This window comes from Amphiprion ocellaris, chromosome 16, assembly GCF_022539595.1.
Source record: "Amphiprion ocellaris isolate individual 3 ecotype Okinawa chromosome 16, ASM2253959v1, whole genome shotgun sequence".
NCBI lineage: Eukaryota > Metazoa > Chordata > Actinopteri > Pomacentridae > Amphiprion > Amphiprion ocellaris.
Genome location: NC_072781.1, coordinates 16,585,978 through 16,601,543, shown reverse-complemented (window position 1 = coordinate 16,601,543; position 15,566 = coordinate 16,585,978). Strand labels below are relative to the sequence as shown.

General features: G+C 40.5%; 1 protein-coding gene across 1 annotated transcript; it reads right to left on the bottom strand.

Moving 5' to 3' along the window:
* Positions 1 to 28: 28 nt before the first annotated feature.
* LOC111573745 (opsin-5-like) lies at positions 29 to 5,723 on the bottom strand. Its single transcript, XM_023278045.3, has 6 exons — positions 5,491 to 5,723; positions 4,199 to 4,404; positions 2,178 to 2,277; positions 1,087 to 1,191; positions 785 to 1,008; positions 29 to 612 (listed from the first exon to the last, which is right to left on the bottom strand). Exons 1-6 carry the CDS (start codon positions 5,627 to 5,629, stop codon positions 142 to 144), a joined length of 1,245 nt encoding a protein of 414 aa, XP_023133813.2. The 5' UTR covers positions 5,630 to 5,723; the 3' UTR covers positions 29 to 141.
* Between the last annotated feature and the right edge of the window lie 9,843 nt (positions 5,724 to 15,566).

Here is a 15,566-nt window from a genome sequence, read left to right as displayed (position 1 = left end):
GTGCTCCACTGTATGCACTCAGGAAAAGTCCTTTCAGAAAATAATTTATTCACATTGGTTACACACACAGGTTGTTAACAAAAATACTCTCAGATTCTCTTTTTAATTCAAGTACTGGTTCAAGTGAAACGATAACAGTCTTCAGAGTCTGTCACACCAGTACTCTGATGTTTCGATGTGTGAGGGCACGTTAATGTGGAAGACCTCCTGAGTGTCGGATGGAGGAGTCTGAGGAGGACTGTTGACCCCTGAGTCGCTGTCAGGGTTACACTGGTTCATCTCTCCTGCTGCGAATTTCACCTCCAGCTTCTGGATAGGAAGTGATGCTGGTGGGGGCGGGGTCTCAGCCTTGGGTTTGATGTTCTGAAAGTACTGCAGACGTACCACCTCCTTGTGCTCTCGTGAGCACGGCAGCAGCACTGAGACGTCCTTGCGGAATTTGGAGCTCATGCCGAAGTAGATGAGCGGGTTGTAGAAGCTGGCAGACTTGGCAAAGAGACGGGTGATGATGCTGGTTGTGCTTGGCACATGGAAGCCCCACGCTGACCACATAGACACCACTGCATATGGTGACCAGGCCATGATGAAAGCAGTGCAAACTACAATGGAAATCTAGAGAGGGACATGAGGAAACAATTGTCAGGACTGGAGTAACGTGAGAGGAGGTTTATTACTGAGAGGGCATTTTTATGCAGAGCTTTAATGAGACCCATTTAACTTTTCCAATCAGGTCTTTGTAATAAAAACATCAGAAATAAACTTGATTATTTTCCTTTGGGCCTACCCTTGTTACATCTCTCTCCAACTTCCTTTGGCGGGCGGTGAGGAAACCATCAGCTGACATGGCATTAGTGGTTTTCACTGTGTTGATGATGGAGACGTAGGAGAAGAGCATGATCATCACCGGGATGAAAAAGCAGAAGATGAGGATGGAGATGATGTAGGACTTGTAGAAGGTGGAGTAATTGGCTTTGGACCAGTCCACCTCACAGGTGCCATAACCGCGATCTGAGAAACACGAGACACAGAGGTCAGATTATGGCTCCGTGTTGATATTGCATCAAGTATTACTATATTTTTGCTTACCTGTGTAGCTGCCCCAGCCCAGCACTGGGGCAACAGACCAAAACATTGCTCCGGTCCAAATGCAGATTAGTGATACAGCGATTGTGTTGATGCTGATGCACTGAGCTGAAAAAAGACAGAGCAAAGAATAGTAACATGAGTGCAATCCAAGTCATGGAACGGATTGTGGGATTGTTTGCCATTTAAAAAGGTTAAATGTTATGGTTCTGGCAAACACAAGACAGAAAAAATGAGAGGTTCCAACATGCAGAATTCTTGACCTGCTATGAATGTCAGATTTGTGACATTTGTTGAACAATGAGGTCTTTTCTTATATTAACAGCCTTTGCAAACATCTGCGACTGAAAAGGACCTCTGTTGACAAAGTACACATAGTTTTGTACTCAAGGGAAGAAAAAAATTCTTTTATTTTAAGCTGTGTTCAAATATATAATGTCAATATTCCAGACGATATGCGCCAATAAACAATTCTTTTGTTGCCATGGGTTGCTAGCTGTTTACAAGCACAGGTTTACCCACACATTTTACGGGTCAAACTGTAATTTCATTTGCACCTAACAAAAACCGATTGCATTTTTTTTTTTATTTCTCTATCTAGTGCAACATCAGTTACAGTTTGCAGCAGTTACAGCTGTACTCTGGCTCATAATACACTTTGTTGATATCCCACATTTACCACTAATGTTCGTAGTTTAAACCACCAATGTAAAATACCCACACACAGGTTTATATAGCTTGTGTTTTATGAACAACCACACACACAGTAAACACTCTTATCCCACACTGACAACAGACACAGTTGCTCAACCTAATTTCCATATAATTAAGACATTCCTTAGCATCAGTTACACCCCGAAATAGAAAAATGCCACCTCAAATTAACTTAATGACATGTTGGAGAAATGTAAATGAAATTGCTGGAGACAAGTGGTAGTTATTTCCCCAGCTGAAGTCAGTAATAAAGTTTCATTAGCACCGAAAAACACACTTTTCTGACAGATAAGACCTGCTGGAATGCGAGGAAGGCAGAAATGCTGGTCTGAAGCTTTCGTTAGGCTTCCTCAGTTGAACTCAAGGAGGGCAGATCTGACCTTTGCTTGGATGACATCCCTTGATGTATCTGGTGACGCTGATAACGGTCAAGGTGTTGATGCTTGCGAGGCCGAAGAGCAACGTGAAGAATCCATCTACCTGAAGGGAGACAGAGAGGGAGAAACGATTGGTGATTCATGGCATTACATCTTCCAGACAGCTTTGGGCAGCCGCTGAAGCCTCAGGGAACAGAGCTGAGTTGCTGAGTTTGCTTTTGGACTTCACCAGATAGAAACACTACAGTTGAAAGACTCTTCTTTCCGTTTGGCCAATATGTTCCAGACCTAGAGCTCTTCCTCTGATGTGTGCTGCAGGCTTTTAAATTTGCAGGATCAGCAAATGGGAAATTAAAATCGAAACGTTCGCCACGGCCGCTAACAGCTTCTGCTGAAAAGTTGAATGACTGCCTAATACGGTAATTCATGAAGCTTTGTAGCGGTCAGCCCATTGTTTAGGAAGATCTTTTAATCACAGCTTCTTAAAGAGAATTATGCTACTGAGTTTTAACTGTGCAACACCCAGCACCCTGCTGTGCCATTTCCAGGTGACATGGATCAGTTAAGGTCTCTTGATCTTCCTTAGTCCTAATCCTATTACAGGCAGTCATCACGTTTTTTTCTTTCTCACATTTAGATCACTGGACTACTGACATTTACACTAGCATGACATCTAATTCAGAGCTAGTCTATTGTACAGTTTCTTAGAAGAATTTAGGACCAGGAGGAGTAACGCAGTGGTTTCTTGAAATTGCTCATCTTGCAGTTTGACTCACAGGAAAAGATGTTGTAAAATTGCATCATAGAACAAGGAAAGTCTTCAAATCAGGGCTTTTTTTACACCTTGACATTCCTTTCTCAGTCGGTTCCATGATTTTCTATCATATTCAGTAATGTCCTGTCCTATAGGGTGCAAAACACAGGGACCTGGCCCAGCTTGCAACTATTCATGTCCCATCATGCTCCATGCAGTAATCTTCTAATGCTTCTCACATGTCTGCCTCCTTCACCTTCCTGTTCCTTCCCTCCTTTATTTCTGTCACTTCTTACTTTCTTGACTTCCTTCTGACGTCCCCTCTTTCAGCCCACCTCTCTCAGGGGAAGGTGAAATGAGAGGGGCAAACTTCAATTCCAATATTCCGTCTTCACCAGTGATTGAATATCTGAGAGATGAGATCATCTCAGTGCTTGTACAGAAGTCTGAGAGCAGTACAGCTAAATTTACAGTATCTCTTCCACTCAGATTTTGAGGTTTAAGCTGCTTCTGAGACTGAAAATGTTCTGGTTGAAGCAGCTTGTTTTCGTATGATTCCTCAGAGAGCTGCAGCACGGATATCACGATTTCTACCACAGCTTGCCTCCAGCAAGAAAAATACCCTGGATGAATTCCAAGCTAAACTATGATAACTATTCCATTTCAAGCTGAGGCTGAGCAAGGAGAAAACATAAAAATGAACAGCGCATCGTTGAAATTACAACTCATCCTTTAATTTAATACAAACTACTTGTCATAATTCAGCAACACAAGAACACGTAGTTTAATTATGCCACAAAAATTCACCCTGCAGCTCTTATTTTTACTCCGATTGTTGACAGGTGCCATGCTGCTGGAAGAGTTTCCAACTTTTTAAAGGCCTACACAATGGTAATCTTATTACAGATTTAACCTCCAATCCACATGGCTACTAGCATAATCCCTTCCACATACACACTCACTCACATGCACACTCACTTCACTGTAAGACTTGCACAGATTCTTTTAATGTACTTTATTAATTGGGATTGGCCAAAGAGAGTTGAAGCACACACACACGTATTTTGCAACTCTGCACAGTTGTCCCTTTCAGGCCATTTCAAGTCAATACTCCTGCATGTTGACTACTTCTTTATACTGCAAGTTGTACTACAATTTAAGATTTAGTGGGAAATTTGATAGGGCATGCAGAACATTACTGATAAGCAAACAAATATGTCTTTTAAATGTAATTGTTTGAACTAAAGTACTGTCTCGTCATGGCTTTTACCTGGCAGGTCCAGATCCAGGTGATCAAATACCCATCATCCTTGAAGATGTTGAATATTTCTAGGATTCCTCTGGAGTAGCCGAATATAGAGATGCTGGCATCAGAGATGGCAAGATTTAAAGTGAGGAAATCTGTAGGTTGCAGTGAGGCTCGCTGCCTGTACAAGACAAACATCACTAAACTGTTTCCAAACCAGGACAGCCATCCTGCAGAGAGGGAAACAGCACATTCAGTGAGTATAGTATAGTATGGTATAGTATAGTATAGTATAGTATAGTATAGTATAGTATAGTATAGTATAGTATAGTATAGTATAGTATAGTATAGTATAGTATAGTATAGTATAGTACAGTACAGTACAGTATAGTACAGTATAGTATAGTATAGTACAGTATAGTATAGTATAGTATAATATAGTATAGTATAGTAGTACATTTGTGTATTGTAGAGTAAAATATACAAACGTTTACTACATTATTTTATAGAATATTATAGTGAAATAGAATAGAGTAATTAAGAATAATGGGGCTGTACACAACAAAGTACATGATGTTTCAGTATAGTTAATACATATAGTGGAGTAAATTACATAATTAGATAGCAGTGTAGCACTATAGCATTGCATAGAAAATTAGCACATTAACAGTGCAGAGTGTAGTGCACAATACATTAGACTGGATTAGAGTAAAACAGAGCATAGTATAGTAGAATATAGAAGATTACAGTTGAAATTAATACAGCATAAAATTAGAGACTGTTTCTGGATTCTGACCGGGTCCAGAACTACACAGTGACCCAACAAGTTCAGAGTTAATTTGTTTTAATCTGCAGTCAGACAATATTGGTAAAAAGCCAAGACAATCCTTTGTCTTTTTATATCTTCGTCTGACTGTTACACAAAATCCCTCCACCGCATTAGTTGGCAAGGACCAACACACAAACAGTGCCACCCACACAAACCTAGCTGCCTGTGTCAGCGGAGGACTGGTCTTTGGAAACTCGAGGAACAACAGCTGGTTTTGTTATTGCTGATTTTTGATTGTAGGGATTTAAAGGAAAACACAATTTGAAAGGTTGACACTGAGAATATTTCAATAATTTTGTTAGTAGTTCATGAATACTATTTCATTATCATTCATGTAGGGGGTTTCAGTATTCTTTAGTGTGCAGTGAAGAATTTTGACGTGGACCCCGTGGTCAAGTACAATATGTCAATTACAAAACATGCAAACACAAAACTAAACACTACATTTCAACTCTTATTATAATGCAGTGGATGATGGTCGACTTACCCAACACTAACAGGTAGATTCCAATGATGGTTTCTCCTTGTTCGGATAGAGGAGGCTCTGTATGCAGAGTACTGAGGTTATTGTTCCTCCATGGAATATTCACCACCTTCAGAGGAATACCCTTCAGCGTTATTTCCATGGCCTGAATTTTGATGTCTCGGCATGAATTCTTTCTGTCCTCTACAGTGTCTCTGCTCTGCCGTGCTCCCTGTAGACACTGCAGTGATGCACCAGCAGGGACGTCAGGTCAGTCCATTTTAAATCCAGCTTAGACACAGTCACTAATGCCTCACCACTCACTGTCCAAATGATTGTAGCTGTAATCCTATCTATTTCTTAACTACTAAGCAGATAGAGATTTTGGGTGGAAATTCTAGCCAATTGGGAAACGTCCAGTCACCTAGACAACTGGTGGCAGTAATGTTTAGAGGGTTTCCATTTAACTTCAATTACTTTAAGTCTTAAGTCTCAACTCACACAGAGACAATTTAAGCCTCTCAGCAGAATCTAGACCTACAAAAATGCATGTCTCAAATTGCAAGCTGTCTCTTTGGCATTTACTTATTTTTGTTGCAAATGATTTAATTTTCTGCTGTGATTTTACAAAAATATCTCATGTGAAAGTGCCTCTCGGGTATATGGAGCTTTTTAATCGAGACTTCAACATGACATAAGGATCAACGCTCTGAACTTTAAACATTCTGAGTGTCTTCTTCTGACACATTTTTACTCACTGTGGACTCATTTTTCACTGCAATAGAAGAAGATATAGAAAGATATTTCCCCATGCTGATTGCATCTTCCAACAATTTGACAACTTACTCCTCTGTTTACTGTCTTTGAACCATTTTACATTTATTTTACTTCTCAAGTAAGTTTTATTATCCATTTAATCTTTTTTTCGGATGTGCTCTGTCTCAACACAGCCTGCAGTTCAGTGGAAAAGCTGCTGAATTTTTGTCACAAGATTGCTGTTTGTAACTGAGTCAGTAGTTGCTTCTCTGAATTTTTAGTGTTTACAGGATCTGATGCAAATCATTTATTTTGAACAATTTTTTAAGTGAGACATGTAGATTAAAGGGATTTTCTCCTGAAATATCACAGGTTTAAGTCTATTTTTGGCTAATATTCTATATAGAATTGTATGTCCTGCATAATACATTCACATACATCATGTTGTTGAAAATCAAAATTTTTTTCTGCTTTTACAGTTTCATGCTCTGATAAATGCTGTAGTGGTGGCATTTCTTTGTGAATTTGGGGTTTGTAGGGTTAAAGTTATTAAATATGTTCAACTTTTATCCGAATCTAGTTGGAACATTCTAGGGAAGTTAAAAAAAAATAGATAAAAGTATTCTCTCCCACTAAATCATTCACCTTTAAACACATAATCCATCATCTTAAATTTCCAGATTTCTTTAAACTTACCATTGAGTTACTGACTAATAGATACAGTAAGATGAAACCATTTCCAAAAGTCTGAGATTGTTGCTGAACAAGCTGTACTGTATACAGTCTGGGAACAATTTATATCATCCCAACCATTCAAAAAATCTCTTTGTACTTTTCACATAACTCTGCACCAATGATTATGAATCCCAGGTACCTTCTCTCCAGAGGCATGTTCTACTTTCACTAATCACTTCCATTTAGAAAAGGTCGTGGAGGTGATGACTTCAGTCCTGCCACCGTGTCTGCACTTAGACAAAATGTAGAACATTTGTCCAAATGTAAACCGAGGCCTGAGGTTAGTGTGAGCTAATGCGTGCTCTGACAAATTCATTGTGCTCTGATGTCAGCGTGAGAGCATCTGGCACTTCAAGAGTGTGCGGAACCCTTTCGTATGACTTACAGCGTTAGAATCAGAAACAAAACTTTTATTAGACAGTTTGGGGATTTTACCAACAGATGCTGGTCCAGTGTTATTGATCAAAATCCCTTCGTTCTGTGAAAACGTACAATTGCGTCACGTGTCCCCTCTTCCAGCCTTCACAGTGAGGTCCTCTGTGGCGACACACCTACCGAAGGGGTAACCTGAACCACCCCCTCCCCTCCACCTCAGCCTGTGTTTAGATCACAGTGTGCACCTTGTTTCCTTCTTCTAGCTGCCACAGAGCTGCTCTGCTGGCCCTCAGGATGTGGAGGGAAGGGCTGCTGCTGCCAGATGCCTCGATGCTTCCGCGTCGTCCTCATCAAACCTTTTCTTTCAGCCTCTGAAAGCCGGTCCGGACAGAGAGAGAGAGAGAGAGAGGCGGAGCCGAGGGGGAAAATGAACCTCTGACCCCAACTGTCACCCGTCCAGCACCAAACACTAAACCCAGTCTTCACTCACCACCTCCTTCACCCAGCGACGCCACATGACACAGCCTCAGCTCTGCAGTGATCCCTGTGTGTGCAGCCCACAGTGACACAGAGGTTTTCTGATGCCTCTGTGGTATGAGTTCTGGTTAAAGTGGATAATGTGATATTAGGTGGTGGAAGCATCGTGCACCAACCTCGAAGCACAACGCAGCTTCTCATAACTGATAGTGCTCTATGTTACCATGCAAGTCTTTGTCATGCCATTATCGTTAATGTGTGTTTCATGAATGATCTTCACGCCTGCAGCAGCGAGGAATGCCGTCGTCTTACAGTGAAAGTGAGAAGATCAGAGCGTCTGGCAGCAAGTGAGCTCCGCATGTTGTGCAGTCACTGTAAAGGACAGCTGCTACTGAGATTACGCTGCTCCTAAGCTTAGAGGTGAAAGGCCACGCAAGACCCTGCATTCAGCAGGTGATTCAGACCGCAAAACACTTGTGACTGGCAACAGCCAACATGAGGCAAGTGTGTGTGAAAAGCAGGATCGTGCAGTCAGTCCGTAACTGTGAAAACATGTGTGTTCTATTTTGGTGGAAAAATGCAAACTTACGCAATGTTACAGATGAGGTTTGCTAAGCTCAGCACAAAGCAGAGGCATGTATTGTACGCAGCGCAACGCTCAAGTGTTCGTGCATTACAGGTAGACATCCAGATTAGTTTAACTCTCGTCTGTATGCTTTGGCTCGTGCGTGTGAAGCCTGGTGATCACAGTGCAGCCACAGTAGGCCACTGTATCATTAGACTTAGGATGATTACTCTCCCGCTCTGTCTCGAGCAAAGCCTGGGATGTGAGGTTAAAAGCTCACGACTTTCCAAATGGAAAATCACAGACACAGATACTATTATGAAGGTGTGTGTTAAAGGCTACGAGCTGTCTGAGGGGCAACAAAGCCTCTCTTCAGAGGGGACATACACCAGGTCAAGAGACCAATACAGGATCTGCTTAAAAAAAGGTCTACACACTTTCTCTCTCCCTGTCACTAAACGAGAGACACAGGGACTGCTTGTATGAAGGGTCCACACAGTATAGAGGTAAATGGCTTGCCTGTCATTTTTTGGGTCAGTCTGTCCATAATATTGGGTGAGCAGGGCCTTCGCAGCAATACATTTTTCTATACTTCCTTGTAGCTGACAGCTATTTAAAGATACAAGATTGTCGAGAGGAAATCTAGTTAAAAAGTTGGCTCAAGGGAGGTTTGTGGCAGTTCTAAACATTAGCAAATCAAAGCAGCTCTACATATATAGATATATAAGATGAACTGACATTTAAAAAGATACACTTAGACACTTTTTCAGAAGCAAGGCAACTGACTTGAAGGAATGTCAGCTGGCTTACAGGTGAAGATGGGATGGGTCCGGTAACAAACCATATAAACCAGCCCACAACATGTTCACACCTACTTTTTATAGGGCTCTCTTGGGGTAAAAATCAGTTAACAGAAGTGAAGAATATATTGTTGATCACCACATTATAACTTTTAATATAGGCCATGCAGGCTTAATGATATGTAAATGCTACACAGTGTTGTGCATAAATCTGCAGGGGCATCAGAGGAAGCCCTGTAAATTGGTGGATCCACTGACCTAATTTGGATGAGATAGAGTTATTAGCTTTATACGTCAGGTAAGACAGAGATTCATGGTGCTGCTTGCATGAGGAAAAGGCAGACCACAGTTCATCCAGTGACTTTACTACAGGCACAAAGACCAGACTGTTTTTCCTTCTCCCCCTATGCCAAAACATTTCCATGGCTCAACAAGGCAAGTCTGCTGCAGCAGAGGTTGCTGCTTAAAATATAATTACTGAGAAATAAGTGCATGGTGTTACAGTGCTTTGCTGCCCAGTTGAGCTGAATGGAACTGCACACAGTAAAAGAACACTTTATATTGTTGGTCTTATCTCCAGCTTTTATATTCAGGAGAAAATAGCTGCACTGTTTCCTGAAATACTTTCTGGATAATACCTTATAATACACCCCAAAGGAGAAGAATAGATGAATGGTTCAGTATGCATTTCAAACAAGTGAACACAGACTCTGTGTTAAGACCAACAAGTGCGTGGATTGGTTTTGTGGCTCAAGATCTTTGGCTCTGAACCACATGCAAACATTTATTTGAGCACTGTGTCCAGTTTGCAGTTTCTCCTGCAGAGTTTATTTGCATAAGCAGGTAACTTATGTAAGCAGGTCTCACTGAGGGTTGAATGCTGGCCTTTCCTGAAGGGGTCTGCATATCACTTGTGACATGACAGGATATTTTGCCAAAATATAGATGCGGAAATGTAAATCCACTAATAAAACTTTACATCCTGTAGGGACACAATTAGACACAGAAAACATCTTTGCCAAAGCACAGCACGCCTTCAGAGATTTCCACACATCATTTCTGCCTCACCAGCTGGTTGATCCCCGACATACTGTGGCTTCTGCTTCCACTGAAGCTTGCCTGGTATAGCCGGCAGCCCTGCAGCACAGTGGAGACAGTATGGATAGCTCTTTGCATCAGCCTCTTTGGCCTGATTGCAAGCTTTGTGCTCTGACACTGGAACTCTCCTCAGGCCGACTAGGGATTGAGGAGATTAATGACCCACAGCTACAGATCTGAACGGACATCTTGAGGGAAGCCGACCTGTCCTCCAACCTGATGTGTTGTAACACGTGGGTGCCTCTGCCAATGGTGAGAAAGAGTAAACAAACTTGAAACTGTCATTCAGGATCAAAGTCACATCAAACAAGCATTTCAAATCTCCTTAAAAACGTGTGACCCTGTTGGCAATGCAGATGTTCAGAGCTGTCCGGACGCCCCATCGGGGTCGATGAGTCGACCCGTGTGTGACAGGAGGTGAACAGGTTACTCCCTTAACCTCCCCCTTGGCAAAAATTTGTTATCCTTAAAAGATGACAGTCTCACAATACCTGATGACCCATGACACATGCCTGTTTGGCCAGAAGGAATAAGACATCTTTCACACTGACCTGTTGACCGCTGGGTGAATGTGGCCCCTGGAGGCCCCATGTAGGCCTCTGGTATTCAGTTACTGATTTCAGATATAGCTGAATGTTTGGATGCACAGTGTTGCTCAAAAAAATTGACGAGCTGAAGCACCCTACCCTTCAGATACTGTTGGAAAATCTATAAAGTTATACGTCATATTTATATTTAATGGGACAGTTAGAAATATGGGCAATATTCCTATTTGCTTTTTATATCCAGAGTTAAGATAAGATTCAAAAATTACAATAATCCTAAAGTAAATTCTTCAGTTAGATAAGAAGTTTGATAGCACTCTCATATCTGTTCCTTAAATATGAAGTTACAGCCAGCAGCAGGTTAGAGTAGTTTAGTGACTGGACACAAGGCAAAACAGCTAGCTTGGCTCTGTCTGAAGATGTGCTGCAAGGCAAAAAGCAGAGACTCCAGAAGGTTACAGACTCGTCACAGTCACCCATAGGTTTCCTCATCAGTGGTTCTGAAGCTGACTTCTCCAAACTCCTGAGCAAAGAGGTTGAGCGTAAGTGAAGCTGAGGTTGGCCATGCAAACATCTCTGGGCCATGGAGATGTCCTATAAGGGCACCCAACTGTCACAAAGTGGCCACACACTTAATTATGCATTCAATGTTAATATCATTTAAACAGGTATAATGTAAAAATGTACTCTCTGTATAATTGTCATAAAAATAGCATTAGAGACCAAAGTAGTTTTTGTACTAGGCTGTAATAAACGTGTTTATTTCTGTTGTAAAGATGGACATTTTAATGGCGGTCTATGATCATGGTCTAAGGGGAGACTGCTGTTTACTCTGAGCCAAGAAATAGTCTGTGACAGACTCAATGACCCTTCAGTCAAATAACTTGTTGTTCTCACCCTCCAGCTTAAATAAGAAGCACAAAATTTTTACTTAATGTCCTTTAAAGCCGCTGATAGTTGGATTTTTTTCTTAAATTGTCTAACAAATCCAGGCTTTCCAGTTTTTATACTAAGTTTTTCAACTTTGATTTCACCACATCATGGCTAGTATCATGCTTCTCATCTAACAATGATCAAGGAGGCAAATAGGCCTACTTACCAAAATGCCAAACTATTCTTTTAAATAGTCTGACATTTAAAAGAATATTACCTTTTTGCAAGTAAGGTTCAGTCTACCTTGCATGTGTGTTTTAAGGAAAAAGAAGCAAATTCAACTAAAGAAGATGCAAACCATGAGACTATTGTATTTCCTCATGGAAAACCTGATGCATTTTCCACATTTGAGCAGAAATTAGAAAATTAGAGAGCAGTTTCAAACAAAGAAAAAAACATCTAATAAATGTACACTTTATTATGCAGAAATAATCAATCTATATTAGCATGTACAAAAAAAATTACCTTTTTTGATGAGGCAAATGGATTGAAGTATGCAGCACCACCTGTTCACATCGTAATTGTAAAACTAGAGCATCATACAATTGCACAGTATTAAAATGTGCATGCGGGATGTAAGCTATGATGAAAAGCAACGTTGCTACCCATATTTGAGATAAGTACACTATGTACAGACTCATAATGATACAACACGTCCGGAAACATGCCCAGAGCAGACACAGTAAGACAGGTGATAAATGTGAGAGAGATGGATCGATGCACAGAATACACGGCGGATGTAGGTAGACAAGTTCTTAAAAGTCTCCTCAGCTACTCTCTCCGACTCATTTCCATATGTGAAGGTTCAACTTCTGAGGCCTGGTCTCACTTAAAAGGAAGCGCTTTCCTGACCACCTGGACAACATACCAGACGGTCCTTATAGTGACTCACTTAAGTGTTCAACGCCCAGCTGTAGAACACCTGGCAAGATCTGGGATTACACACAAAAATGACAGCCAAGTAGTTTTGTGCATGAATTCTGTGTGTGTGTGTGTGTGTGTATGTGCTTTATAGAACAGCTGAGCCAACAGATCAAGTGCTGTCCTCATCTCCCCTCTTATAATTACATCTACTGTCTATTTCCTTACCATAATCGGTTTTGAAATCCTCCTCCTTTCATAAATTAGAAAAGTGACACCACATAAAAATCTGAGCAGCCATAAATCAGCGAGGAAAGGAGACTGAGGAAGGATACGATAAATTTACTCATCCTTTGAGGATCTTGGTGGCACATGTCCCATAAATAATGCCTCCTGGTATCACATCAGCCCAGCTATTAATCTAATTACATTCAACAACTTAACGTCTTCCTCAGCATTACACGTGTAAAATGTCTAAGAGCATATTAAGAAGCAGAAAGTGGGAGATGGAAGCCAAACAGCTGCAGCACTTTCCAAAACTTGCACTACTTGAGAGACAAATCATTAGGTATGTAGCCATCCAGTTGTTATTACACAACTTTATCATTTATTTGGATTTGAAGGGTGTTTTGGTGAATGTGTACCCAATAGTTACTGTCTTCCAGCTCACTTTTTTTTCCCTCCTGAGGGACATTTCTGGCTCTTTAGCCACTAAATACCCTATTATGTTCCACAGCTACATGGTAATTATGTCTGTCTGCTGTTTGGTACCGAGCAGGTAGGTTTATGGGGGTGGTGAGAGTGTACCATCAAATAAAAACTTGCAGGCTGGACAGCTAAACACTGACGTGAAAGATGCTACATCCGTTTCAGGTGATAACTTTCTGTAGGTGCATTATTATGAGCAACTCCTTTCATAATGTCTTATTGATTCACTGCTATAAATATATCCCCATAATTACAGAAAACAGTCACACAACACAAATGCTCCCACTTTCCTGCTCATTAATGCTTTGTCACTGTTTTTAAATACACATTTGACTCTGGGTAACAAGCCCTGTGGCTGCCAAGCTCACGTGGCTCTGCAGTACGATGCCAGTTATCAGTAGTACCACTGGGCACACTGCAGATTTTAATTCACACCTTACTTTAATTTTAATTACACGGTGATTTACACAGGATGCTGCAATGGTGCATATTAAACTTTATAATCTCTGGTGTTGTGCTTACCCTATCATATATCAAAATCACCATCTCAACTATCTAATAATTACCTCATTCATTTATTAGCTCAGGGTTTCTTCCTGTTCCATATGGGGAAGTTGCTCAAATAGCATCACTTTGAAAGTACTTTCCAGATGCAGCTTTTTCTGTGACATAGCCCTCATCATATTACTGCTACAGTATGTGTAAATACAGTTTTCTTTGTGATGTCAATACAGAAAATCACTGCCAAAGTTGATGTGATAGATTTCCAAAACACCAGTTTCAGAGTGACCCCATTCCTCCGTGTCAGACTGCACCTCATGAGCCTCTGCTCTGGATAAGGAGACCTCTGTGTTACAGGTCATGTGACGGAGGTCAAATTCTGCTCCTGGATCAAGGACTACTACACACCAAGTTCAGTTTCAATTCTCAGTGACAGAACTGAACGGATGCAGCAGTGTGGTTTTAAACCACAGCTGAAAGTTCTTCAAATTCACGTTCCCAGAAATACAAATATATTTGCATGGAAAAGTCTTGGAGTTCCTAAAGGAATATTCTTAAAGACTCCAGGTTTAACCCACATGGCCACAAAGTGACACAATGTACCACAAAGTAAAGATCTGAAAAGTACCACAAAATGTGGGATGTGTGTTGTGTTGTGAGTTCTGCTGTGAGACACTGTGAGATGCTGTAAGACACAGAGAGATAAAAGAGCTCCCACCTTCTTCCTGGGCGTGTGGCCAAAGCATTCTGCTTTGAAACATCCTCACCACTAACTGACTTCACCAGGACGTCTTTGAGATATTTTGATGTCCTGCACAAATGGACATTAATATGTGCATAAGGACACAGTATGTTGCATGAATCATAGCTAACAGATGTACATAACATGTACTAGTATAAACATCATGAAAACTTTTCAAGCTTCAATGGAGGGTTATTTTCTCGAAGGGTTTGTTTTCATGAATTTTACTGAACTAAAGTTGTATCACACATTGTATTTTATATATATATATATATATATATATATATATATATATATATATATATATATATATATATATATATATATATATATATATATATATATATATATAAATAAAAGCTCCGTTTTAGGTTTGATGCTGAACAGGGCTAACAGTTTGCATACCAACATGTTCAGATCTGCAAGCATGTGACTCTGCAAACTACTTCAGTTCTTTTGGGTCTATTGCAAATGCCAAGGCAGGAATGTCAGTTTTGACTGTGCTTAACTCTCTCAATACCTGCCAAAGCAAATCATATTCACAAGGCCTACATCTGATTGCTTTAATCTCTGCACATACCTATTTCACCACATACAAAAAAAAAATGTTTGGAAAAGGGCAGCTGTGTGTGCTTTGTGATCCTGATTTAATGGACTTTGAAAGCCATTAGCAGGTTGCTTAGGATATTATTTTATCAAGCAAAAGAAGTGTGAATCAACTTAATTGTTTGCTGATCTTGGGATGGCAGTATGTTTTGGTGGGTCGACTGCTTTGGTTGAGAGTGAAATAATTCAAGAACTATGTAATGGATTAACAGTAGATTTTTGTTGCCGAACATTCATAGTCCCCAGAGGGTGAAACTTACCAACTTTAGAGATTTTAATAACTTTTCCTCTTACATCATGAGATTTTTGGTTTTCAGTGAATTAACTTAGCACTTAATGAATGAATTGCCATGCAATTTGTTGAGGGTTGTACTAATAACTTTGATAATTCCATGACT

Coding starts and splice junctions, on each gene's coding strand:
- LOC111573745 (XM_023278045.3), bottom strand. CDS start 5,629: ATGGAAATAACGCTGAAGGGTATTCCTCTGAAGGTGGTGAATATTCCA. Junction 1,192..2,177: donor GGGATGTCATCCAAGCAAAG/GTCAGATCTGCC, acceptor GTCTTTTTTCAG/CTCAGTGCATCAGCATCAAC. Junction 613..784: donor TGGAGAGAGATGTAACAAGG/GTAGGCCCAAAG, acceptor GTCCCTCTCTAG/ATTTCCATTGTAGTTTGCAC.